The 25034-nt window shown below is 32.3% G+C and overlaps 2 protein-coding genes and 1 long non-coding RNA gene across 4 annotated transcripts in view; 2 read left to right on the top strand and 1 right to left on the bottom strand.

Moving 5' to 3' along the window:
* LOC100863347 (thyroglobulin) overlaps positions 1–11015 on the top strand; it is a 28884-nt gene extending 17869 nt beyond the window's left edge. The window contains exons 3-9 of the mRNA XM_086904899.1: positions 5430–5860; positions 6407–6953; positions 7072–7315; positions 7401–7669; positions 7754–9535; positions 9779–10236; positions 10386–11015. Of these exons, the coding sequence (XP_086761025.1) occupies positions 5430–5860; positions 6407–6953; positions 7072–7315; positions 7401–7669; positions 7754–9535; positions 9779–10236; positions 10386–10547 (3893 nt within the window). The 3' untranslated portion in view covers positions 10548–11015. The remainder of the gene's footprint in view (positions 1–5429; positions 5861–6406; positions 6954–7071; positions 7316–7400; positions 7670–7753; positions 9536–9778; positions 10237–10385) is intronic.
* On the bottom strand, positions 887–3566 carry LOC147658155 (uncharacterized). Its single transcript, XR_015291164.1, has 2 exons — positions 3365–3566; positions 887–2372 (listed from the first exon to the last, which is right to left on the bottom strand). It is a non-coding gene; the product is annotated as an uncharacterized LOC147658155 (long non-coding RNA).
* A 589-nt stretch (positions 11016–11604) lies between the features above and the next one.
* Positions 11605–23906, top strand: Pkc98E (Protein kinase C). Of its 2 annotated transcripts, XR_015291163.1 has the most exons (10): positions 11605–12818; positions 13529–13589; positions 13653–13881; positions 14719–14750; positions 15379–15449; positions 15538–15679; positions 15763–16326; positions 16404–16999; positions 17088–22832; positions 23241–23906. XR_015291163.1 is itself a non-coding variant. In XM_003696168.4 (9 exons), exons 1-9 carry the CDS (start codon positions 12489–12491, stop codon positions 17250–17252), a joined length of 2190 nt encoding a protein of 729 aa, XP_003696216.1. In that variant the 5' UTR covers positions 11605–12488; the 3' UTR covers positions 17253–23906. The 2 variants fall into 2 exon arrangements, 1 of the variants encoding a protein (XP_003696216.1); XM_003696168.4 differs by having other exon boundaries at positions 17088–23906.
* The last annotated feature ends 1128 nt before the right edge of the window (positions 23907–25034 follow it).

Raw genomic sequence — 25034 nt, 5'->3', positions numbered from 1 at the left:
TCGATTTATTTATTTATTTATTTATTTTTCAACCCCCTCGCCTCCTTTCTCTCTTTCTCTTTTCTCTCCCTCTCCTTTTTTATATTTCTACTTTTTTTTCTCTTTCTGTTTTTTATTTCCAGCGATTTCCTCGCCGTCGTGCCCCGGCTCGTTCGCCCGTAATGATTGGTCCCGAATTATCGAAAGAGCGGCCATTAGCAAACAATAGAAGGTCTGTGCGCCGTGTTCGGCCAACGAGGCGGGGACGACGTGCGGAGGGAGGGGGAGGGAAAAAAATAAAGGGAAGGGGGAGAGGAAAGAAAATAGAGAGAGAGAGAGAGGGAGGGAGGGAGAGAGAAGTAAAAAAAAGGAAAGCAAGCTCTTGAAACGGACGTGCATCTGCATATAATGCGACGTCACGGACGTGATCGGATTTTCGAGGAGCGTCCCCACCGGCAGACACGTCCTTGGCCGTTGCGAAAAAACCGCCACGATCGGCGGGAAAAAAGCTAAGCCCGCTTAAAGAGACGCCTAATCCTCTTTACAATCCTCCCTCAAACAATCCTCGTCATGGTGAAGATATTTCGCCCGTTTCTCGAATTTTATTTCGTTCCTCTCCCCTCTCCCAGTTTGTTAGCGGGGGGGAGGGCGGAGAATCGAGGAGAGGAGTGTGGAATAAGGATTATCGTAAACAGCTTTAGCCAGAGGAAATCAAGTTTTAATACTTTAGTCCACTAGTAGGAGAACAAGATTTGCAGAATTTACGAAGAGTGTCGTAATACGAAGTTTACCCTTTTGTAAGGTATCAGGCAGGAAGATTGAAGATAGGAAAATATGTTTTCTTCCAATTTTCTTCTTCGAATTGAACTTTTAGAATATTGGAAGGGGATAAAAAAAGAGGAATTGGTAATAGAATTGTTTTTTTAATCAATTATAAATTTTTAATTTTATCAAAAGAATTCGTTATAATATACATATATATTCTTTCCTAACAGTTCAAATAGTCGTATGCATAAGATTAACAATGGAGAAGAAAACAACAATGGATGATCGTTTTTTTCGTTTCAAAATTGTCGAGAAATATTCTCGCAGTATTCACAATCTTTGTCGATCTTTCTTATATTCAAGATTGTTACACATATTTCATCGTGTACAACGCTCTATTTAATACATAAAAGATTCGAACATTGCGAGACACTTTGCACATTTTTCTCAAGTGGAGTAACGAATAAATGAGACAACCATTTGTACAACCGTCCCACGTATAAAAGTCGTTAAATCGCTTCGACTCCTACGATGCAAGCGGACATATATATATATATATATATAAATATATATACCGACATTGTTAAATTGTTTAAACACGATGCGGCATATATGCATCGACGAGACATGAGAGGGATCATCCTAATCGATGAGTTAATTATTTGTCGAGGATTATATACCGGTGATACCGCGATACGTCCTCTAACCAGAACTATACCACTTAACGAGACGTTAATTAGCAGATTAAATTGGCAGTAGAATGACATTGGTCCAATCTCTGGATCGATTAATCGCAATGTGTTAACAACAGGATAAATATCACGATTTGCATGCTACGTCGAGTAACGAATTGGATTTCTCTCGCACCGTTAAAACACATTCCATACTCGGCATGCCTCGTGTACACCTTTCGTGTTTTTCCATTCGTATGTACGTATATACTTACATTCTCTTTCATTAGTTATATACAATTAACGATAGATTTTGAAATACGAATATTACGATTGTAAAACGATGTTTAACAATGGATAATCAATCGTTTATGCTTCGAGAGTTAATCAGAAAAATTCTTGACGATATTTTTTTACAGTTAAGTAAATATGTTTGAGAGTAAAACTTTCGAAAATTAAATTTTTTTTTTTTTTTCTATTTACTAATAAATTGAAAGTTACGCTCAAAGAAGTGTCCATTTGCGAAAAATAAATCTCTCGAGAAAGATTCTTAAATGTTTCATTTTCAAACGTGTATTTTATATGTACTTTTACTTTTTTAATTAAAAAATTATAAAAACCTCTTTAGATATCTAATTTCAAATTTTTATGAACTATCGCCACCATTTAAATTATACAATTTAAATGAAAGAAAGATTGATCAGAGAAAAGATGTGGAATAAATATTTGATAAAAGTTTGCGATATTAAAAAAATAAATTCGTAAATAGATGTTAGACATTGGGACCAGGTGATTTTTGAAAGGGAGTGTACATTTCCTCTTCGCTTTCATACTGTGTGCGTTTCTTCTTTTTCTCTGTGTCTTTGACATTTTCTCCGTCCCTATCTTTTCTTCATCTTTCACGTGTCCTTAGGGATTCTTGACATACTTCTATTCTTCACTGTTGTTTTGTAGATTCTATAAAAATTGGACGAATGAATTGATTGATCAAAGAGATGATGCAGTTGGTTAACATCGTATTATTTCCTGTTGAAACGAATTAATTGGATTAACAAGTTAAACAATTTTTATTTTAAAATTGTTTATTGGTACAGTAATGTTCAATGATAAAACATTTAATATAATTTAAAAACTAAATACAAAATATTTATATATGTTATTTTTAACGTTATTATTATTCTATTTTTTTATTTTCTATTTACAGAATATCTAAATATAGAAAAATTCTGAGCCAATGTGAGTCTATTAATCGATTGCAAGCATCGAAGTAGAACATAGAGATCTTCCATCGAATTGAAAATATTAAATTCAAACCAAATGGTATATAACTCGAAATTCGATCGCGAGAATGTTGTAATATAAAAACTCGCGTATTGCGACTAGGATTAACGAAATGATTATAATAGAACGGGACGAAGAGAAAGAGGACTGTGGCCAACGAACCGGAAATTCGGGTAATCGGATGTGCTATGGGTTTCACTAAAAAAACTTTTATGAAATCTTTAACGGCATGAAAACGTGGCGCAGATACAGAGAATCAAAATAAAAAGTCGATTAACGTGTGATGTATGCTTTCTTTCATTAGAATGCATACGTCAAACGCATCATTTTTCTTTGCCAGAATCAGAATTTTTCTTTTCCTTTAATTAGACGATAAAACAGACTATTATTGGAGTGACATGGAAATGACCAATTTTTAATTTTTATACTTTGACACTATTAAATTTTTTCGAGAAAAGTATGACTCGTTCTTAATTTTAGAAGTAATTTAATAATTTATCATCGACTTTTTATTTTTTATATACTTGTAAAATTTGGCGCGATAAAATAGCTTAAAACTATTTTAAAAACTTATCGCTCTCTCAACTGTTGCTCGCAGTTTCAACTTCAAATGCTTCAAACTTAAATGTTGTAAAACCAAACTTTTAAAACCGGGCAATCTTACTTACTCTCTCAAAGATTTAACAACTATCGACCCCGTTTACTCGACAAAACTTCCAAGATGTTTCACGACCATCTGTAAAAGGATCGTGGCTGTCGCAGAAGCATGTCCAACGTTTATACTCGAGTTCTCAGACGAGTTAGTAAGAAAAAGATCGTGTGACCGGAGGCATGTGCTTTTAACCTATTAAGTAACCAAGCGATGGAACTATTTCACGACATAAAATTGGATTGGATTTCAGTTCATTAAAATATCAATATTCAATTCATTAAATATTGTAAAAAAAAAAAAATAGCCTTCATTTTAAGAAATAATAACGAATAATTTATTTAAATAATTCTGAATTTATGATATTTATTTTTTAAAATATTTTAATGCAATCTCATTAAATACTCTAAATTAAACAAATATATGTAAATTAAATATTGCCTCAAGTTTGATTCATCAAACACACTTAAAGAATCAATAATTCCTATTTTTCATTCTACAAATGTTTTCAAAATTAATTAAATTTTGTTTTTCATTGCTCCAAAACTTTTTGAAAAATTGAAATTAAAAAATAAAAAAATTAAGCAATAATTCTTATTTTCAAAAATGTTCATACACAACTTACTTCGTTTACAAAGATTAATGAGATTAATCTTTCGAAGTCTCCGTTGCATTCAAATTTCGCGGTCATGCTATATCCTTGTTCCTTTTTACCTATCAAGTGTTCCGCCTACGGTGTGACGGGTAACGTCCCCTCGAGCGGTTGGAGAAGCAACTGGAAACGTGCTCATAGCATGTAAGGCGAGTAAAGTGTGGCAGTAGGATGCGAGGAACCGTTACCTCGAGTCCGGCTATTTTTATTATTATTATTATTATCGTCGCGCTACACTTCGGCTCGAGAACGAAAGCGGCGCGCCATGAGAGACCCGTACGCGAGATCGCCACCGATATTCTGACCTATAAAGTCTCGTTGGTACACGGATGACGACGAATCCGCGTTGGTTGATCCACCGAATGTTCGTTCCGTCACGCTCAAATAAATTCGTGTCAAGGTGTGCCGCTTCTTTACGTCTCTTCTTTACACCGGTTCGTAGGCATTCCGGGATATTATTTTTTCTTTTCTTCCAAAAAAAAATTTTCAAAAGGAACAATAAATGATTGTTTATCTTGAAATGATTAATCCTTTGAACAGATATATCTGTCCTTAATAATAATTTATTGGATATATCTGCTGTGGATTATCGTATATGTATTTCAAAAGTGACATAATTAAAATATGTTTTTTTAAGAGGTTAATTTTCCTTTTCATCTCTTTTGACTTTATAATTAATGAGTAAAATTTATTTATTTATAATAGATATATAATAAAAGAGATATTGAATAATGAAAAATAGAGATGTATAATTTTTAATTATTAAAAGCATTCGTGAATCGATATTGAAAGCTGATATCGTTATCAATAAACCGGTGAACAGATCTTTCGATCTGTGTTTTATTCATTCTTCAAACGTTCTCGAGAGAAGGTTTTGATAAGTAATTGGTTCAAATTGATCTCGTTGGAGGATTTCCTTTTATTTGTTTTGATTTGCTGTGATTAATTAATGAAAAGGGTACGTGGAAAAATTTATTCCCCAGATAACAAGGATATTAAATAATAGAATATAATTTTTAATTCAGAAATATTTGTGTATATCAATTAAATTGATATTAATAAAACAATGAATAAATCTTTCAATCTTATATTTATCAATTTTATATATACAATCTTATTTATCTTTACAATCTTATATATACTTATATCTATTCTTCCACAAATTTATTTATTTATCTGTTTATTTTTGTATTAATATATAACGAAACAAAATAACATTAATTTTACATTTTATTATTATTAAAACAAATCTAGAAATAAAATATAACAGATATATAAAATGCAATAAAAAACTTTGATTTTTTTGTTTGTTTTTTCAAAAAAAAATAATATATTATATTCTTTTTATTACTTTATGTATCGAAGCAATATGTATGTTACTTCCCGTTTCTTTCACATCGAAAAGCAACCTTTTCCATTTTTCCTGTTATAGAACCGTCACTGAAGGCAGTAGGTCGATGCCCAGCCTTCGAGGAGCAAAATGTATGTCCGGCAAGGGCACCAACTTGTGAAAATGACTTCCAGTGTCAGTCAGCTGGTGAACGTTGCTGCAAAACAGCTTGCGGAACAAAATGCGTCAACGGCGAGTTGACAGGATGTGAACAGCTGGCGCAGGCAGCCGTGAGAAGATCTCGTGCTCTTGGCCCACGTGGACCCGCGCAATTTATACCAAAGTGCAATAACCAGACAGGCGAATTTGAGAAGATACAATGCGACCCACGAGAAAAGCAATGCTGGTGCGTGGACGAGATCGGCGTAGAGATCCCGGGCACCAGAGGAAACTCCATGGACGTGATCGATTGCGATAATCCTCGAGAATGTCCCGCGCATACTTGTCGAATGCTATGCGTGTTGGGGTTTGAGGTTAGTTTTTAAAATAAATTTCGAAGTAATTAAAATGACTTTTAACCTTCTTCGTAAAAAATGATCTTTTCCTTGGCTAATTATTACTTTATAAAGATATTTCTTATATAAATGAAAATATTCGAAATTATTGTAGAATTTCTCTTATTTGGCAGATATATAGAATGTTAATATATTTTAAAAGCAAAAATTGTTATAAGAGTTTGCATTGAGATGAAATAAGTAAAAAAAACAACTTTATTTTCGTTATACTTCTTTATACTTTGTCCTCGTCTTATAATTGCTTATAATTTAATAAATAAGTTTCAATCGATTTACACAATTTTTGTTTTAAAGATGTTCCGCGAATATATTAACACTCTGTATATGAAAAACCTTCAATCTAAAACATGATAAATATCGATATTATCAAAATTAAATATTTCTTCATACTATCTATTATAGCCATCTTCTATCATCTATTTAGAACCATCCATGCCATTTTTTCCGTAAAACCTACGCGTCCATAAACTTGACTCGGTTCATTAATCATTCCCTTGAGCACAGATCGAACCGAAAACTGGCTGCCCTAAATGCGAGTGCCGGGATCCTTGCCGCGGGATCACCTGTCCAGGAACCAGTCAAACGTGCGTGTTGATCGATGCAACGTGTGCTCGTCCACCGTGCCCGCCAATTCCCAGCTGTCGCAAAGCGAAGTCACTGTCCACGATATGCCCGGCTGGGGAACCGTTGCAGATCACGGATTCACCTAGGCCATTCCTCTGCGGCGATGAACCGGGTAAACCGAGTTGTCCGCCAATGTACAGCTGCCTGGTTGAGCCGAAGCAGGAGTACGGTGTTTGCTGTCCATCGAGCATTAATCTGAAGAGGCCTGGAACATGCCCATTGGAGGAGGCTGTAATATGTGGTAACACGTGTCAACACGACTTGGAGTGTCCTGGTCCTGAGAAATGTTGCAGTAGCGAGAAATGTGGCGGTGCTGTTTGTTCTGTGCCGCAAGGATTGAGCGCTTGTCACAGAGATCGGGTATTGGTGGAGATGCTGAGCATTTCTGAGAGGCAGGGACGTGGATACGTTCCTCAATGCTCTGAAGGTAAGATCTAAGGATAAGAAAATAAATCTTTTGATTAAATTAATTGAATGATAATATTTAATGGATTATTATAATTTAAATTTTGTTTTATTGGATAATGTTTTTTTCAATATTTTAGATGGAGGATACGAGAGCAGGCAATGCTCAAGGAACGGTCTGGTTTGCTGGTGCGTGGATAATAATGGTCGAAAAATATCCGGTACCATGGGACCGGCGGAAAAAGTAGATTGTAAATCGGTAATGAAGGGGAGGTCTCTTCCGGCTTCCTGCGTTTCGCAACAGTGCGCTCAGGTGTGCCAGTATGGATTCAAAACAGATGCTTCCGGATGTCCGACTTGTGAATGTGACAATCCTTGCGAAGGGTAGATGTATAATCATATATTTCTTTAAATATAATGTTTTAAATAATAAATTCGTATAATTTCAATTTGCTATTTTTCTTTTCAGTTTTCCATGTCCAATAGGTGAACAATGCGTTTTGCATCGTGAAGACGGATGTCCGGATTTTCTCTGCCCAACCAGACCGGAATGTAAACCGAAAAAAGCTTACCAAAGTCCTTGTGTTTATGGAACTCCTCTAATTGATGATGAACGAAACGCAGTAACTTGTTCTAACAACGACACATGTCCCCAAGGCTACAAATGCATCGTTGTACCGGAAGCTGGGCAATCAGTATGTTGCATGACATCAGCCAATTCGACAAAAACGCAAACTAGTAAGACGTTCTGTAAAGCAAAAAAAATTTTAGAGAGGCCATAAAAATGAAACATAAGTCACCAATGTTATTAAATTATTTCAGTGTGTGAATACTTGAGGGAATTCAACGAACGTATGGAAGGAACTAGAGAGGATATGTCTCTAGCAATTCCACCGCCTCAATGCGAAAAAGATGGCAGTTACAAGCCTTTGCAATGTCACAACGGTACTTGTTTCTGCGTGAATGATCGCGGTGTTGTCCTAAAAAGCGGCGTGAACCGTAGCAACGATTGTAAAGAGATAAAAGATCTTCTCAAGTTGTGCGGATCTCTGACCTGTGACTTGGCATGTCCTTACGGCTATGAGGTGGATGCGACTGGTTGCGAACAGTGTCGTTGTCACGATCCTTGCAAAGACGTCTCATGTAGTCCACACGAAACTTGTACGATAGTCGATGTGAATTGCGGATCAGGACAACACTGTCCAGCGGTTCCAGCCTGTCTGGCTACCAAACCGGGCCAGTGTCCGTATTTAGTACCAAGTTCGTCAAGTTGCGAGCTACAATGTAGCAATGATCAAGAATGTTCAGCTACGGAAAAGTGTTGTTCTACGGGTTGTGGAACACAATGTGTAGCTCCTGTGATGGCTACCGCTTGTCAACATGCACGTGCAGTAGCGGAACACGCGGCTAGAGAATCCGGGGAACCGGCCAGAAGAATTTACATTCCCAGATGTGACGCCAACGGAGCGTTTGAACCGGTTCAATGTCATAATGGGATGTGCTGGTGTGTGGACAAAGAGGGCAGAGAGGCGGCAGGTACTCGTGTTCTCGAGGGAATAGTACCAAAGTGTAACACGCCTCTCAGATGTCCGGAGATTGATTGCAAATTGGACTGTTCCGATGGATACGAATTGGATCCCGATAGCGGTTGTCCAACGTGTTCCTGTCGAGACCCTTGCAAAAGTGTGACTTGTCGGGGTGAAAATGAAGCTTGTAGAATGGTCGAAGTAGCTTGTAGCGTACCGCCATGTCCCCCTGTACCTGTCTGTTTACCGAAAAAGGATAATCCATGTCCGAATGGATCTCCTCTGTTAGATCAAAATGGTTCTCCAGCAATTTGTGGACCACACGGTCAACACTGTCCATCAACGCACAAATGTGAACTGTCTCCTTTGGACGAATACGCTGTATGCTGTCCAAAACCTCGCGAGGTTTGCTTCGAACCACCGCGAAAAGTATCGTGTAATCTAGGAATGGGTTTGAATGAGACAGAAAGATGGTACTTTGATCCAGAACGTAACGAATGCAGGATAAAAACTGAATGTACTCTGGGTCATAACGATTTCTCTAGTCGTTTGGTATGTGACACTGTATGCCCTGTCTTGTCACAATGCGAACGACTTAGAGAGAAGAACTTGAAAACGTCTCAAAGATTAAAACAACCGACATTTTTACCCAGATGTGATTCGGAGAACGGCATGTGGGAACCTGTACAGTGTTTAGAACATGTCGGTGTTTGCTGGTGTGTCAACGGAAAGGGTCAGCCAATGAAAGGTTCACTTACCAGAGCACCTGAACCGAAGTGTAACTTTAGGCAGGCGAGACGAGGAGGTAGGGGGCCGGTAATTCAAGAAATCGACCGTGAAATTCAGGCGTTCATGGAGAATGCTCTAATTAACTTGGAAACCAACGAGAAGCAAATTGGGAAAGTATTGGGTACGAGATGTCAGGCGATGAAGGATAAAGGTCACGTCCCGACAATTTGCGATCGTCAGGGTAGGTTTGAACCGATGCAATGTGCTGGCGATACATGTTGGTGTGTTGACGAGGCAGGTAATCAACTCATAGGATCGGAGCCTTTCCTGAAAGGAACGAATATTTGCTGTAAGATATGATATCTTTTTTATCTTTTGTATTGATTTATCATTTTTTTATCAATCTAAACGGTTCAATATAAAATAATATGTGGTAATTCTAGTAATAATAACTCAATAAAGTAACTGAAAAATTAAATAAATACACACATTTAATTTTTAATTATATATTCATTATATTCATTATATAATTATATATTATATTCATTTAATATATATATATATATATAAATTTAAATTTTTTTAAATATAGTGCCAACTCCAGTAGAAGCTGTCGAAGTTACTCTACATTTTCCTGGTCGATTTCTCGCCGATGATGAAGCAACGCTTATCAAACAAACGGAGGATCTTCTTCGCGATCTAGGCGCCAGAATAAAAAACGATGTACGGGTGGAAATCAATCAAGACTCGGCTACACTAAGTTTCGAAGTAATAGGACCAAATAAAGTAGATGTGGCATTTCATTTGGAAGAATTGACCAGAATACAAAAGCTCTCTATGTTGGGGTCATTTGCGGATGCGACTACTTCTCGTTTTACACATAGATCGCCCCCAATGGCCATGCAAAGTAGAATTGTAGCATTGGAGCAACGGGAAATTCTCACAGAAGTAGAAACACCTGTTTATCAAACAGCCACTCTTGTCTTAGCAGCAGGAAGTGCTTTTATAATTAGCAGCTTGCTCATTTTATTAATGTTATACCGTAAAAAGGTATATTTTAAATTTTAATTAAATATAAACTTATCATTTTATTTTTTATTTTTTTATTATTCCTTAAAGTAAATAAAATTTAATAAAAAATGTTGTATTAAATTAATAAAAAATTAATAAAACCAATGAAAAATAATTGTTTATTTCAGATAAAAATGAAAGATCCATCTAAAACATTAGCCGCAGATCAACACTTTCTTGCATATCAGCAGCCAGTGTATGTAATATCGAGTATAGAGCAGGAAGAGAAGAAGAAGGATATTACCGAAGTGCAAGAGAGTACCTCGGATGTGGTCGTCGGCACAGAATAGATTAAGAATTAAATGCGTAGATCATTGTTATCCGCGAATATAGTCATGATCGAAGTTACGTAATTCCTTTCATATTTCGATGAAATATTTATTCTTTAAATACGAGATGCATTATAATTGTTAGAATCGATGGTCGACCGAATAGATTGTAAACGATACTATGTTGTGGATATCACATAAGTGATCCACGATATAACATGTAACTGCGATTTTTATAAGGGAGCTAAAAAAGAAAGAAATTCGGTCTGCTGTCGAGGAACAATAGTTCTTATTTAGAACAATTTAATTTTCTCGCGGATCTCTGTTCCGTTTCGAACGTATCAGAGTAACTAACGCAAAAATGTCCTAGCCTGAAGAAGAAATGCGAGGATATTGTTGCGTTAAATGTATATCATGGGTGTAAATATTAGACTCATATTGTGTGTTCGTTTATTTATATAGCTCAATAAAGATTGGAAATTCCTTTAATCGTCAGTGTTGTTATTAACATAATTAAATCATTACGGCATATGTGAAGCCAATCCAATCAAAAATTTATATTTTTAAATATATCTTCATTTTCTGACTTAATATATAAATATATGAAATGATTTTGTGATGATATTTTATGATAATAAAAAATAAGCGATTTTTTTTTTTGATAAATAAATTTTAACTAAAAAGAATATGATTTTTAAATAATTTTGAATCTTTCAATAAATCTATAAGTAGAAGCGCGCTTTTCTTAGCCAGACATTCGCCAATCAGATAACTACTCACATCATTCTGGTATTTCTACTTGTTCCACAAACTCTCGTGCAATTTAATCTCAGAATATTAGTATATAATATAATTTTTAGACGAAAAATTACGTATATTCATCTATTTCCATTTAATAATACATACGATATTTATATGAAAGAATGCCAAACAATCTATAATGTATCGAATGTAGTTCATAAATGGTTCAGACCGTGCGGGTGAAAACGCAGCCTGAGCTTTCGACGGAAACGCACGAGATATTCCGAAAGGCATTCGAGGCCGAGATCGAGTCTCCCTTTAGACGAAGCGCGGAGTGACCAATCGAGCGGTTCGGGTCGGTGGGGCTGTCCAGGGACGGTAAATGAGTGCTTATCCGTGATAAATCATTTTTTTCATAAATTGTAGTACAAAATTTTATGGTGTAAATCGTGTTCAAAACCGTTCAGTGTACGAAAAGGAAAAATACGAAGAATAAGATTCAAGAAAAGAAGAGGAGCTTAATGGCTCTCAAGAATACATCGGAAATACAAGGACAGACTTTGCACTCGCAAACGGGGCGTCTCGCAATAAACAGTATCGTTTGTCGTTTGCTAATCCTGCATCTACCTCCTTTATGTCTCGGTTTTGACAAACTCCTGTTGCTGCCATCGCCAATTCTGTATCTGTTTCCGTGGCTGTTATGTGTGAACGTAAAGAGATCCGAGTGTTTATAACTGTACGGTGCTGGTGGCGGTGACGAAGGGAAAGGGAAAGGGAGGAGGAAAAAGAGAAGGGGAAGAAATTTGGAAGCAAGATAAAGAAAGAAAGAAAGAAGGAGAAAGAGAAATAGTGAAGAGTGTGCGTGCAAGAGTGAGAGGGAAAGGAAAGATAGTCAAAGGCTCGTTGGACGGAATATTTGAAGCGGTGCGCCACACATATCTATGGAAGATCGTATTTATCGCGGGAATATATTTGTGAAATTATTTCAGAGATTTTGATACAGTACATATATTGAACTTTTCTGCGATCGTTTCTTACCGTTAACTCATCGTTAATCACAACGGTAGTTCGGTGATCTACTTAATTCGGGTAATTGACTCGATTTTGGATAACCTGATCGCACAGTGTCAGTTTGTCGACAGGCGTGACAGCCCGTCGACTGTCTCGTCCGTCCACTGTCCTCTTTTTCTTAATAATATTGTGTGGTGCTTTTAATTCGCGATGTTCACGGGGACAGTGAAAATTAAAATATGCGAGGCAGTTGGATTAAGGGCGACGGACAAGCAACGCAAGTTTTGGCAGGATGAACCTATACTTGATCCTTACGTTCAATTGGATGTCGATGAAAATCATCTTGATCGTTCATCCACTAAACCAAAAACCTTCGATCCGGTATGGAACGAGTGTTTCACCCATGAAGTTCAAGATGCGGTGAACCTCGGACTCACTGTCTTCCACGATGCGGCATTACCGCCAGATTATTTCGTCGCAAATTGTAGTATTCCTTTTGAGGAACTTGTCAGCAGGAATGACAAGACTGCAGATCTTTGGGTTGGTTTTGAACGCGATTATTCTAATTTTTATATACATTAATACATAATGTTTGTTAAATTCCTCACTAGAGTTACAGTGCAAAATATTATAAATTATTTTTTATTTTAATTTTTATATTTATATATGTATGTTTCTATATTTTAAATTCTAATTTCTGTTTAGTTGTAATTAATCAATTCATATTAATTTTATATTGATACTAGAATGTTTATTATTGATATGTAATAGAAAAGCAATGTGTAATCTATATATATATATATATATAATTTTTTATGACATTATAGTACAATTCAAAATAATCTGATAAGATTATATCAACAGAAACCAAGGCAAAGAAAGATAGATGATAAATATTTCTTAGATCTAAAACACGTGATAATTAATATTCAACATTTAGTTTCTTCAAAATGTTGCAAATGTGTATAGGATATAAAAATGTAATATATTTAACTGATATTTTAACTTTATTATCATTGAAAAAATATAATTTATTAGAGTTTTAAAAACATTATTAAAAACATATTTCATTTATAATATATATTTGTATAATATATATATTTATATAATATCATTATATTATATAATTAAAATTAGATTTGAATTAATAATATTAATATGAGCATTTTTTTTTGTTGCTCAATATTTCCAAATAATAATCATAAATCATCTAATTATCATAAATTATCATAAAATTAAATTTATTTTAGGTTGACCTTGAACCTCAAGGAAAGTTAAGAGTCAAGATTGATTTAATATGGAATGATCAAGGTAAGGCACAGGTAATACTTAAAAATATTATTTGTAGGATATATTTTCATAATAAAATTTTAGATCAACAAACAGGCTGTGGTATAGGTGATGGAGAAGGAATCGGAGGCAGAGGTGGTGGAAGCATCACAGCTGGGAAAGAGCCCAGAAGGGAATTCAAAGAAAGGCAAGGTTTCATTCGGCATCGAAGAGGTGCCATGCGACGTAAGGTTCATCAAGCAAATGGTCACAAGTTTATGGCTACATTCCTGAGGCAACCAACTTTTTGTTCTCACTGCCGTGAATTCATATGGTATGTGTTTTAACAAAAATATATTGATAATATTGCTTCTAGAATCTAATTCACAAGCATACTCTAACACTAATTCAGAACATTTACTAATAATCATTTCATAATATGAAGTGTTATATATTTAATTTGGTGTGTATATATTATATATTTCATTTATATTAATTTCAAGTAATTTACATTAAAATCTAATAAATTTATGCACACCAGATTAATATGGGATTTTAGTATTTTGGATAATTTTAAAAGTGTTAAATTTGCATGTCTGGGTTTTTGATTTTATTGAATAGCACTATATAACATTTAAAAATATTTCTTAAAATATTATCTAAAATATTCTTTTTTTTTATTATAATTTGAATTTAGTTTAAAAAAATAATATCAATATATAATATTTGGAATAAGGAAATGGAGATTTAACAAATTTAACAAATATTCTAAATATTTTAACTTTCAAGCTTTAAAACATTCCATTCTTTTCCTTTTTAAAATAACAATCATTTAATGTCTTATATATTTTATTGAAATAAATCATTCAATTAAATAATAAGTTGCATGCATTGGTTTTGCAAGCATATACTATAACTATTATGGTGAAATTTTTTATGAATTAATATATTTTTATGTTTGTGAAAAGAAATTTTATAATATAATATTAAATTATTTTTAAGAAACTAAAAACATCTAAGACAGAAATAAAAATTTAATGTTCTTTCTAATCAATTTTAAAAAACTAGTATAAATGTCTAATTATGGTTTAAGGCCCAAGAAAGCATACGTATGTGTTTTATGAGGGTATATAAGGAGATGATGTGATGTGTTTTGTCTGTTGTATTTCAGGGGCTTGGGCAAGCAGGGCTATCAGTGTCAAGGTGAGAAGACACATACACGTTATTAACAAATATTATAATTATATATTTGCTTGCTCTACCTTTGTGTGAACATATGTTTATCTAGGTGTGTGTATGTGTACTTAGTTCTTTATAAAAAATCAAATCATTTAGAATAATTAAAAATTCATGATTCAGTTTGAAAAATTTCAAATTTTCAATGTTTAATTTGGCCCATGGCTCAATATCTTATGCTATGCTTTCTTTAATGAAATTTGGAAAATAAAATAGTGTTCATAACACATCAATCAAGTTCTTACTGCAAATTATATTAGCTATGATTTAACATAGTTATAAGTGGGGAAATATTTCATTGCATGTTTTTAAATAAAATGTAACAAATCATCAAGAGGTTCTAATGGTTTCATTTTATCGCATCCTTAGAATTTATATTCTGTCTTCAATGTTCAAGCTTATACTGTTCCTATGGCAAGACTATCACAACATCCACCAAATTTTATTTATGCTTGTCATTTCAAATCGATGCGTCTAATCACGCATGCAGCTTACAGATGACAGCTTACAGATGACCCCAGCTTGGGTCATGCTATGCTGAAAGTCATCTGTACTAAAAAATATAAACATTCAATTAGATTTTATTATGTTTCAGTCTGCACATGTGTAGTTCACAAAAGATGTCACAAGTTGGTTATCACAAAATGCCCAGGCATGAGAGATGAGGTAAATGTAATTTATTGTATATTTTTAATGGTACTTATTTATTATTAAAAAATTAAAAATTGATTGATCCAATAATATTGAATTTCAGTCAAGTCAAGATACAGAAAGTCCACGTTTCAGTATAGATATGCCACACCGTTTTGTTGTTCACAATTACAAGAGATTTACGTTTTGTGACCACTGTGGCTCACTCTTGTATGGTTTATTTAGACAAGGTTTACAGTGCGAAGGTAAATACCTGATAAATTAGATTTATTATATATATGCATATAGATATACATATAATATCTGAATCTGATGTTTGCTTACATAGCTTGTAATATAAATGTTCACAAGAGATGCCAGAAAAACGTAGCAAATAACTGTGGTATTAATACTAAAGCTATGGCTGAAATTTTGAGTACAATGAATATATCTCCAGATAAACAAATAAAAACTCCAAAGATTAATTATAGAATAACAACTTGTCAATCTGGTCAAACACCTACCACAGTAACAGTTACAGATACATTACCAACGGATAATTCACAATCAATTCAAAAAACTGAAGAAACACCTGTCGCTACTGAAAATGCTGTACCTGCTAGTGAGAATGAAGTTAGAAAATTTGGTATAGAAGATTTTAATTTCATCAAAGTTCTTGGTAAAGGTAGTTTCGGAAAAGTGATGTTGGTAGAACGAAAAACTAATCCTGATGAAGTTTATGCTGTAAAAATTTTAAGAAAAGATGTAATTATACAAGACGATGATGTAGATTGTACAATGACAGAAAAAAGGATTTTAACATTGGCAGCAAAACATCCTTTCCTTACAGCTATTCATAGTTGTTTCCAAACAAATGATCGATTATTTTTTGTTATGGAATATGTAAATGGAGGTAAGAATTCATTGAAATAATAAAAAATTTTAAAGATCAATTATTGTTTACTACAAAAAAAATTTTGTTTTTTTTAGGCGATTTGATGTTTCATATTCAGAGAGCACGGAAATTTGATGAGGCAAGAGCACGTTTTTATGCAGCAGAAGTTACACTTGCATTGCAATTCCTCCACAAGCATTATATTATTTACCGAGATCTTAAATTAGACAATATAATACTCGATCAAGATGGTCATTGTAAATTAGCAGATTTTGGAATGTGCAAAGAGGGCATTATTGAAGGAAAAACAACCACAACAACATTTTGTGGTACTCCTGATTATATTGCACCTGAAATTCTTCAAGAATTGCAATATGGTGCAAGTGTTGATTGGTGGGCACTTGGTGTTTTAATGTACGAAATGATGGCTGGTCAACCACCTTTTGAAGCTGATAATGAAGATGATTTATTCGAATCCATTTTACGAGATGATGTGCTTTATCCTATTTGGATTTCAAAAGAAGCTGTTTCTATTTTAAAAGGATTTATGACGAAAAATCCAGCTAAAAGATTAGGTTGTGTTGCAGCTAATGGTGGTGAAAATGCTATAAAAATTCATCCATTTTTTCAAGAAATAGATTGGGAAGCACTTGAAGCACGTAAAGTAAAACCGCCAATTAGACCAAAAACTGTAAGTTTGTATTAAATTTTCATATATATATATATTCCATTCATTTATTTTTTAATTAGAAATCATTTATTATTATGTAACTTTTCAGAAAAGCAAAAAAGATGTCATGAATTTCGATACGGAATTTACAAAAGAAGATCCAGTGTTGACACCAGAAGATCCAGATGAACTAAGCTATATAAATCAAGAAGAATTCCAAGGCTTCTCTTTCGTCAACAAAGACTTCAATCCGGCTAGGTTTGGAACACAGTAAGAAGTAAGAATGAATGAATGAAAAGGATTCAATGTTAATGTCATCTTAAATGCTTTTTGCTTGAAAAAATGATGAGCAATAAAGCAATGCTGAACATCGGCGTTTCGAAGCTGCTCGAGGTCTCCTTTGTATTTTATCTTTATGAGAGATGATTTTACAAGTCATTGAAAGCAACATTCAAGCTAAAAATAGTGATGGAGATCGACAAGAAATTGAAATCAATTAAAAACTTTAAAGTCCATTTTATGTCCAAAAAATAATAATTTTTGCAAAGAAACTGATCAGAACAGAAAATATAGCCTCAATTTGACAAAAAGAAAAAAAAAAGATTTGGATTCAAATATCTTAAAGTTTGGCAAAATTGATATCCTTTGTTTATTTGAAACAAGGACAAATGTAATCGAGAGGAAACGTAAATGAAAAATTTAATTCACAATAAAAAAAAAAAAAAATAAAATATCGGTTAAGAAAATTAGTACAAAAATAGCAAAGAAAGTCATTTTCAATGGTATGATGATAAAGATTGCTGGGCGATCTGTCATTTTTTCTATTGATAATATTCTTGATGAAAGATTTGATTCAATGAAAATTTTCTAATAACTTAAGCGTATATTTTGTTTCCTCTCAAAGTATTGTTTAAAGAATATGCTTTAATCATTGCAACGTTTTATATCATTGAAGAAAAAAATATTTGCACAGAAACAAGTTTGCAAGATAAGAAAAATATAATCGTATATTAATTTTTTATTAAAATTTTCATCAAAGTATGGAATTTTTTTTTTATTTAGAAATTGCTTAATTATATATAAAGATTTGGCACTTATTATTTTTTTAGCGCTTGTGTACTTAATATACAGATTTAATTTTTGTTATAATTTACGAGAATTATTTTTTATTACAACAAAAATACAAAAAATAACACGATAATCGAATTATTCTGATTATTGCTTAAAAAATAAGTCGAGTTTTAGGTCTTAGCGTAGTGTATCAAATCACTAGTGATCAAGACTGAAACATAAGCTGGGCTTAAATTTTAAGTAACACCAGCAGCACGTATAATTATAAACGTCGAGTCTGTGTAAAACCTGTGCATATGTAGTACCATATAGAATAACTATATAGAGAATCGAGAAGTTATGTTCCAGTTCGAATAAGATTTTGCATCTTCGAACGATCTAAACTTTTCGTCGAGCTTTACTCAGAGGAGCATCTCGCAGCGCTTCTTCGATAGAAAGATTTAAATATAACAAAATAATAATAATAATAATAATAATAATAATAATAATAAAAATAAGAATCATGCTCACGTGGTGAAGATCGAGCAGGATACGATCTGATCAGGTGGTCATGGAGTTTCATACTTAATATAGAATTTTAAACTCTCACAGACGCGACAGATTCCACAGGTGGTTTCTGTCAAAGTTAACATAAAATGATATATATACGTATATTTATACGTATAAATTTAACTTATTTTAACATATGCCTAAATTCCAGTGGACAAGACGTCTCGCTATAAGGAATATCAGAGAATAGACAAAAGCGATGATCGCATGAAATTCTCCGATATTGCTATATATCGAGTCTTAATAAAATACAGACTTTGACAAAAAAAGTATAGTTTACATATACAAGAAATATATATGCGTGTTAAACGCGTAAAGTTACCGCTAAGCGAATTAAGAGAACTATAAAAAGTCCACCTAGCGATATCGATGCACTTTCCGAAATCTTCATAAATACGTGTTGTCTCTAGTTAGGTGTCTTTAAAAGCTTGAAGCATCAACTCATGTACTTAAATTAGAAAAAGCTGAAAGCTCTTTAGTGTTAAGTGATGAAATAGTCGAGCCTTATCCGCACCATAAGAACGTTATAATGCGTGAGAAAAAACCAATGGAGATTATGTTGAATTGAGTCATGCCCTAACGGCTAATAAGAATAAATTAATTCCAAATAGGAGAAAAACAAGTTTTAAGAAATTACAAGAAAAGAATAAAAATACTCTGATATTTGAGCACGTAGTCCACCATTTCGTGCCGTTGAGTGTATACCAAAGATTTTGTTCAGATGTTTCATAAAATCTTGTAAATCTTGAATTACGAGATAAGATTGTGAATAAATCACGATCTCATTGATCCGATATAATCTTTGGTATAAACTTCAATCATCGTTAATAGTGTTAAAGAGAAAATTTAATTGATAAATAGTATTGATAGTATAACAATTAGTTGATAATACGTTTTAGTCATTATAAACGGAAATAAAAGGAACTGCAACGAAATCATGCAGTAATACAAAGCAAAACAAAAAAAAAAAAGAAAAAATATTTTAGCGTACTGTTTCCCAATCAGCCACTGGATGACAAACATTCAGCCCCAGATTGTTTTCGAATGGCTTATTGGTGCGACTAAAAACGCGTTATTTAATGTCGTGATCATTGTTGTGTCATACTCGTACATTTTTATGTCCTCCGTAGATATTAGATTCATTTAAAAAAAAATTCATTGGTAGAATACCTCTAAATCATGTGCTGCTCTTTACGTGCTTTGATTTTGTGCAGATCTCAAAGTACAAATTGCAGCACTATAAAATCGAAGTATGGACAAAGCCATATCTCGTGTATTTGTTACATGAGCTTAGAAATTAACAATGTACGAGATGAAGATCGCCAGTACAAGGAGAATTAATTTATTATAAAAATATATATGAATGACACCACTTTTATGAAAACAGTGTCATACTTTCGATCATTAACGCGAAATAATGATCGTTCGCATGTAAATGTAGCTGATCGTATCTTTTTACAGCTTTTGCTTGCATAGCAATAATTACTGACCAGTGAATATACATAGTATCCTATCGATGTATTGACCGATGAATCGATAATGTTCTCCATGTATTAAGTTTTAAGTGCCATATCCTTGTCTATAGTAATTGATTTTATAAAAACTAAATTCATTATTTATTTATTGGTACATCATAAAATTTAATTATTTAGTATTAAACGCGTATCGAGTTTGAAAAAATTCGATAATTTTCGTTATTATTAAAAAAAAATATGTTTAATATAATCTCAAAAAGACTGTCCAATTGACAAGGATCGGCATTTGATTCATCTGCATTCGTGCACTTATTATAATCTAGTCAGAATGAGAATTCGAGAAAAGGATTCTGGCTCTATATACTGAGCTACGAAAGAGGTTATGTTTAAATTAAAGAGAGACGAGTTAGTCCGGCCTACGCTTAAAAAAAAAAGACGGTTTCGTGCGTTATTCGAACAGGAAATTATTGCTATATCGTGTACCTATCGTCTTAGAGTTACCGCGTAATAATTATCCGTATATTTAAAAAAGGAAAACAAAAAAAAAAAAAGAATACTTTATCGTCACTAGCCGTAGTAAGACAAGTTTCTTTTTAGTCTTATATCTAGTGCATTAAAAAATTTTAGTGCACAATGTATCGCATTATCGATAATCATATCGCGATATATTTTTTTTGATTTATATACATATCTTGTTTTTGTCACAAAAATTAATTCTCGATGGTCGTTGAAAATGGCGTGAATCAGAGAGAAAATGTAACGATTGCCGTCCTAAACACATCGATATGTCGAACGAGATTAATCGATTATCCAAAGGTTTCTTTCAATTTTGCGATTGTATAGAAAGGAAGCCATTGGTGGTTAATGTATTACATTCGGTTAAAAATGTTACGAACTTTGATCCGTCGAAATTAAATGAAAAATAATATTCATTGAAAGATTTATCGAATAATTGAAGTTTAAATCTCATTGTGGAAGAAAAGAATATATTTGAAAGAAAAAAATTATAAGAACATAATGTATACATTATATATATCGTTATTGTTATCACGATCATCGAGTTGACAAAAATGAGGTAAATTTTTTGTTTAAGTTATATATTGTATGTTTTTTCTTTAAAAAAGATAAGTGACATTTCATTTATTATAATGTTAATTGTTTTACAGTATTTACATTTTAATTTCGTACAAGTATTTTTGAAATATCAGATGCGGCCAAGCCACGTTATTAGCTAAATATTAAGATTGCTAGCTAATTAACAAAAGTATATAGTATATATTTTTTTAGTTTCTCATAAACATTAAACATTAATATTTTACAGATTTTTTTATCGGAACTTTTTTATTCTTACACTTTAGTTGTACATTTTTATATTTAAAGCGATTGAATTTAAACAATTCTTTTTTATTTATTTTCCATACTTTATATATTTCTGATTTTTATGTTTCTTCATAAATTTTTCTAATAATTGTACTTTACAAAATTTATTTTATATCATATAACAAATCGTTCATATTTTTGATCATAACAAAAAAAAGAATATTTTTATGTGCGTGAAAATTACATCATATATTTAACGGATATATAATTATTACGATTAATTTTTGTTGAATATCAATTTTTTTAATTCTTGAAGAGAACTATCGTCATCGATTCCGTGATGTGTAAGCAATGTAATATTTGAAAATCAATTTAATGAAAAAAAGGAAAGAAAAATAAAGCAAGCAAAAAATCAGATTATATAAAAATAACAAAAAAAAAAAAGGAATGAAGTGAAAAATACAAATAAGTATATATTTAGGAAAAAAAAAAAATACTGTAGCATGTTAGAAATAAACCTATGGCAGACGATAGTACTCTTGTCAAGCGTTGATCCTTTAAGCCTATAAACAATTTTCGTCGTAAGATTTTTGTAATTGCTAGTCAATCGTGTTAAATGGGTAGCAAGAAGTATTCTAAGCAAAGAGAGAAGAAATTATGCGTCATCGATGAAATATTTTACTCGTTTCGTTTTAACGAATTCGGATGTTTGTACGGATGCGTAACGCGTTCGTTAAAAAAAAACGAAGAAAGATGTTAGTTTATCGATGGATACGCGAGATTATAGCCAACAGCAGGTAAAACCACGTATTTTTTTGACGTGTCAAGTTAATGTACGTAAATAGCAAATGAAGTGGTATATAAAGTTATAAATATATATATATTTATATATATATATAGATATATATTTATATATATATTAATATATATATATTATATATTATATAAATTAAGATGATAAAAGAGAATTAAAATATTGTTGCAATATAATGCTCTAAGTAGAGTCACACGTGACTATCGATCGTGGTACCTTTCCTTTCTAGAATATAATTTATAAAAATTATATATATATTTTATATATATATATAATTATATATATATAATATATATATATATAAAAGATAGAAATGTAATATATTTATAAATATATATACATATTATATATAAATATGAAATGTCATATTAGGAGTACGTTATATTATTTATGTTTTTTCAGACCTATGTTAAAATCCGTCATTTTTCTTTCCGTTTCAACGATCTTGGTTTGCTTTTCCGTTCACGGGAATGCAGAATGATACTGCAATAGTGACACGATCTTCCGGTAATCGAGGAAGGAAAATGAAAAAAAGAAATATATAAAAAGAAAACGAAAGAAAATAAAAGGGACCAATGTCGCTGAAAACGAACGAACATCGTGGATTTTATCCTGGGTCTGAAAGGTATCGGGAGTTGTACAAAAAAAGAACAAAATAAATAAAAAAAGAAATGGAAATGCTAGAAAGACAGATAATACCATGGCTCTCTTACCCAATAATTTATCAACTAATAACATTAGTGAATTGATAAGTGACAAGTTGTAAGTTTCTGTTTGTACAAAACAATTTTTATAATATTATGTGGAATATAATATATTTATCAGGACAATCAGCTGGTAATTTATAAAATTCACTTGTAGAATTTTGGTTTCTTTTTTACCAAACTTGTTACCATGTAATATACAACAATTACTGTTATTAGAACTGTTAACTTGTAACTTTAAAATTTCACTAATTGTATTAGTTCATTTGCGTAAGAGGGCCCAAATCATAAATTCTATAATATCGTAATTAAATATTGCCTGTTCACAGTGTTGTAAAGATATTCTAAAGGAAATGATAACAAGATGCTTCGAGAAAGCCTTTTGAAAAACTCGCGATCAATCACCGGCTCCTTCTTCGTGTGTGTTAAGCAATCATCATATCCGATATAACTTTGTAATAATAATACTATTATTAATAATAGAACTGTAAAATCGTGCGAACATAATTTAGATATATATACAGGATAAAAATTGCGTTAGAGATCTGAGAGAAACAAGTTCTCTGATTGTATTAAAGAGACAACCAGTAACAGCTGGTGCGTATAATTTGAGTAAATCATCGACAATTATAAGGCTTCGATCGAATTCTAACGCTTCAACAAAATTTTAATTTATTATTATTATTATTATAATATCATTATTCGTATGTGTACATGTAAGCATGAAGATCATACGCATTGATAAATAGAATATTTTTGAAATATTCACTCAAATATATATGTATTTCAGTTTACACGAAGAGAAGAATGAAAAAAAAAAAAAAAAAAAAAGAATATTGGACATTGTGAAAGCCTGTTTTCGTAAATAAACTCGTTAAACTCACGCAAGCACAAGAAAGGTCCGCTTTCACAAATGAACGAGAAGTCAGCCGAGGGCTGGAAATTAATTTTCCATCTGTTTTATTAAAATTCATCGTAAACACGTAAACGAGAGAGTTTTATCTTCCGCTGAAAGTAGCCGTCCGTATGATCGAAAAGCAAAAAGAAGAAAAAAATATTAAAACAAGAAAGAAACAAGATAAATGACAGGATCGAGAATTTCGATACGCAAAGGAGTAGCGATCATGTATTATATTTATTGTATTTAAAAATGTACCTTTGAATTTTCATAGCGTGCATATATATATATATATATACACACACATACATACATACATACATACTATATATGTTACCGTATCATTGTCGTTATCGATTGTAAAATTTACGAAAGCTCTCTACGTGTATCCTTTCGTTGCTTCAATCGCTTCCTTTTCACAAGATTCTCTCTCTCTCTCTCTCTCTCTCTCTCTCTCTCTCTCTCTCTCTCTCTCTCTCTCTCTCTTCCTTTATCTATTTACATTTATGATCAAACTTTTTTTTCAATTTTTTCTTTCTTTTTATAATATCTCATCTTTTTTCGAAACATATTGTTTGAATGCGCACATATATGCGATAGATATATAAACATAATGGTACACATGCGCACACGACATGATAAAATGCATTGTATCTGTGCATAGTGTTACATCACACGATTGCAACAATACTGTGCGAGAAGAAGCGGATTTAAAGCGCCTATCTATCGTGTATAATTTTTCAAAAAAATAATTTTTTTGCTTGATAGTAAATTTTTATAAAAATAGAATTATTTGTTGATAATAAATAGAGAATATATATATATATATATATATATATATATATATATATATATATGTTTTAAGAGATTAAAAAAAAATATAAGTGAAAGAAGACACCGTTTCTTTTCGTACAATGTTCTGCTTTCATGAATGTATACCTCATTGAAAATGAAAGAGTGAAATATTTCTCCCTTCGTAATTCAAATTGAACTTTGTATTTTTTATTTCAATTTCAAAGATATGCGCACAAGTGCAGGAAATAAAAAAAGTGGTAGACCAACGTCCAGTACGATGCACACAAGCTCTTTGAATGTACAATTAGGGAACAAACATTTATTTTTTTATATGCACCCCAACTGGTCGTTTGTCGGACGTTTTACGCGCGTTAATTGAGAGGATCGATTACCTCGTATAGGCTAAAAACATTATTTCGTATGTTATATT

Source organism: Apis florea, unplaced genomic scaffold, assembly GCF_048593485.1.
Source record: "Apis florea isolate Af1SG1 unplaced genomic scaffold, ASM4859348v1 contig_2350_pilon, whole genome shotgun sequence".
Taxonomy (NCBI): domain Eukaryota; kingdom Metazoa; phylum Arthropoda; class Insecta; order Hymenoptera; family Apidae; genus Apis; species Apis florea.
This window is presented reverse-complemented; position numbering and strand designations above follow the sequence as displayed.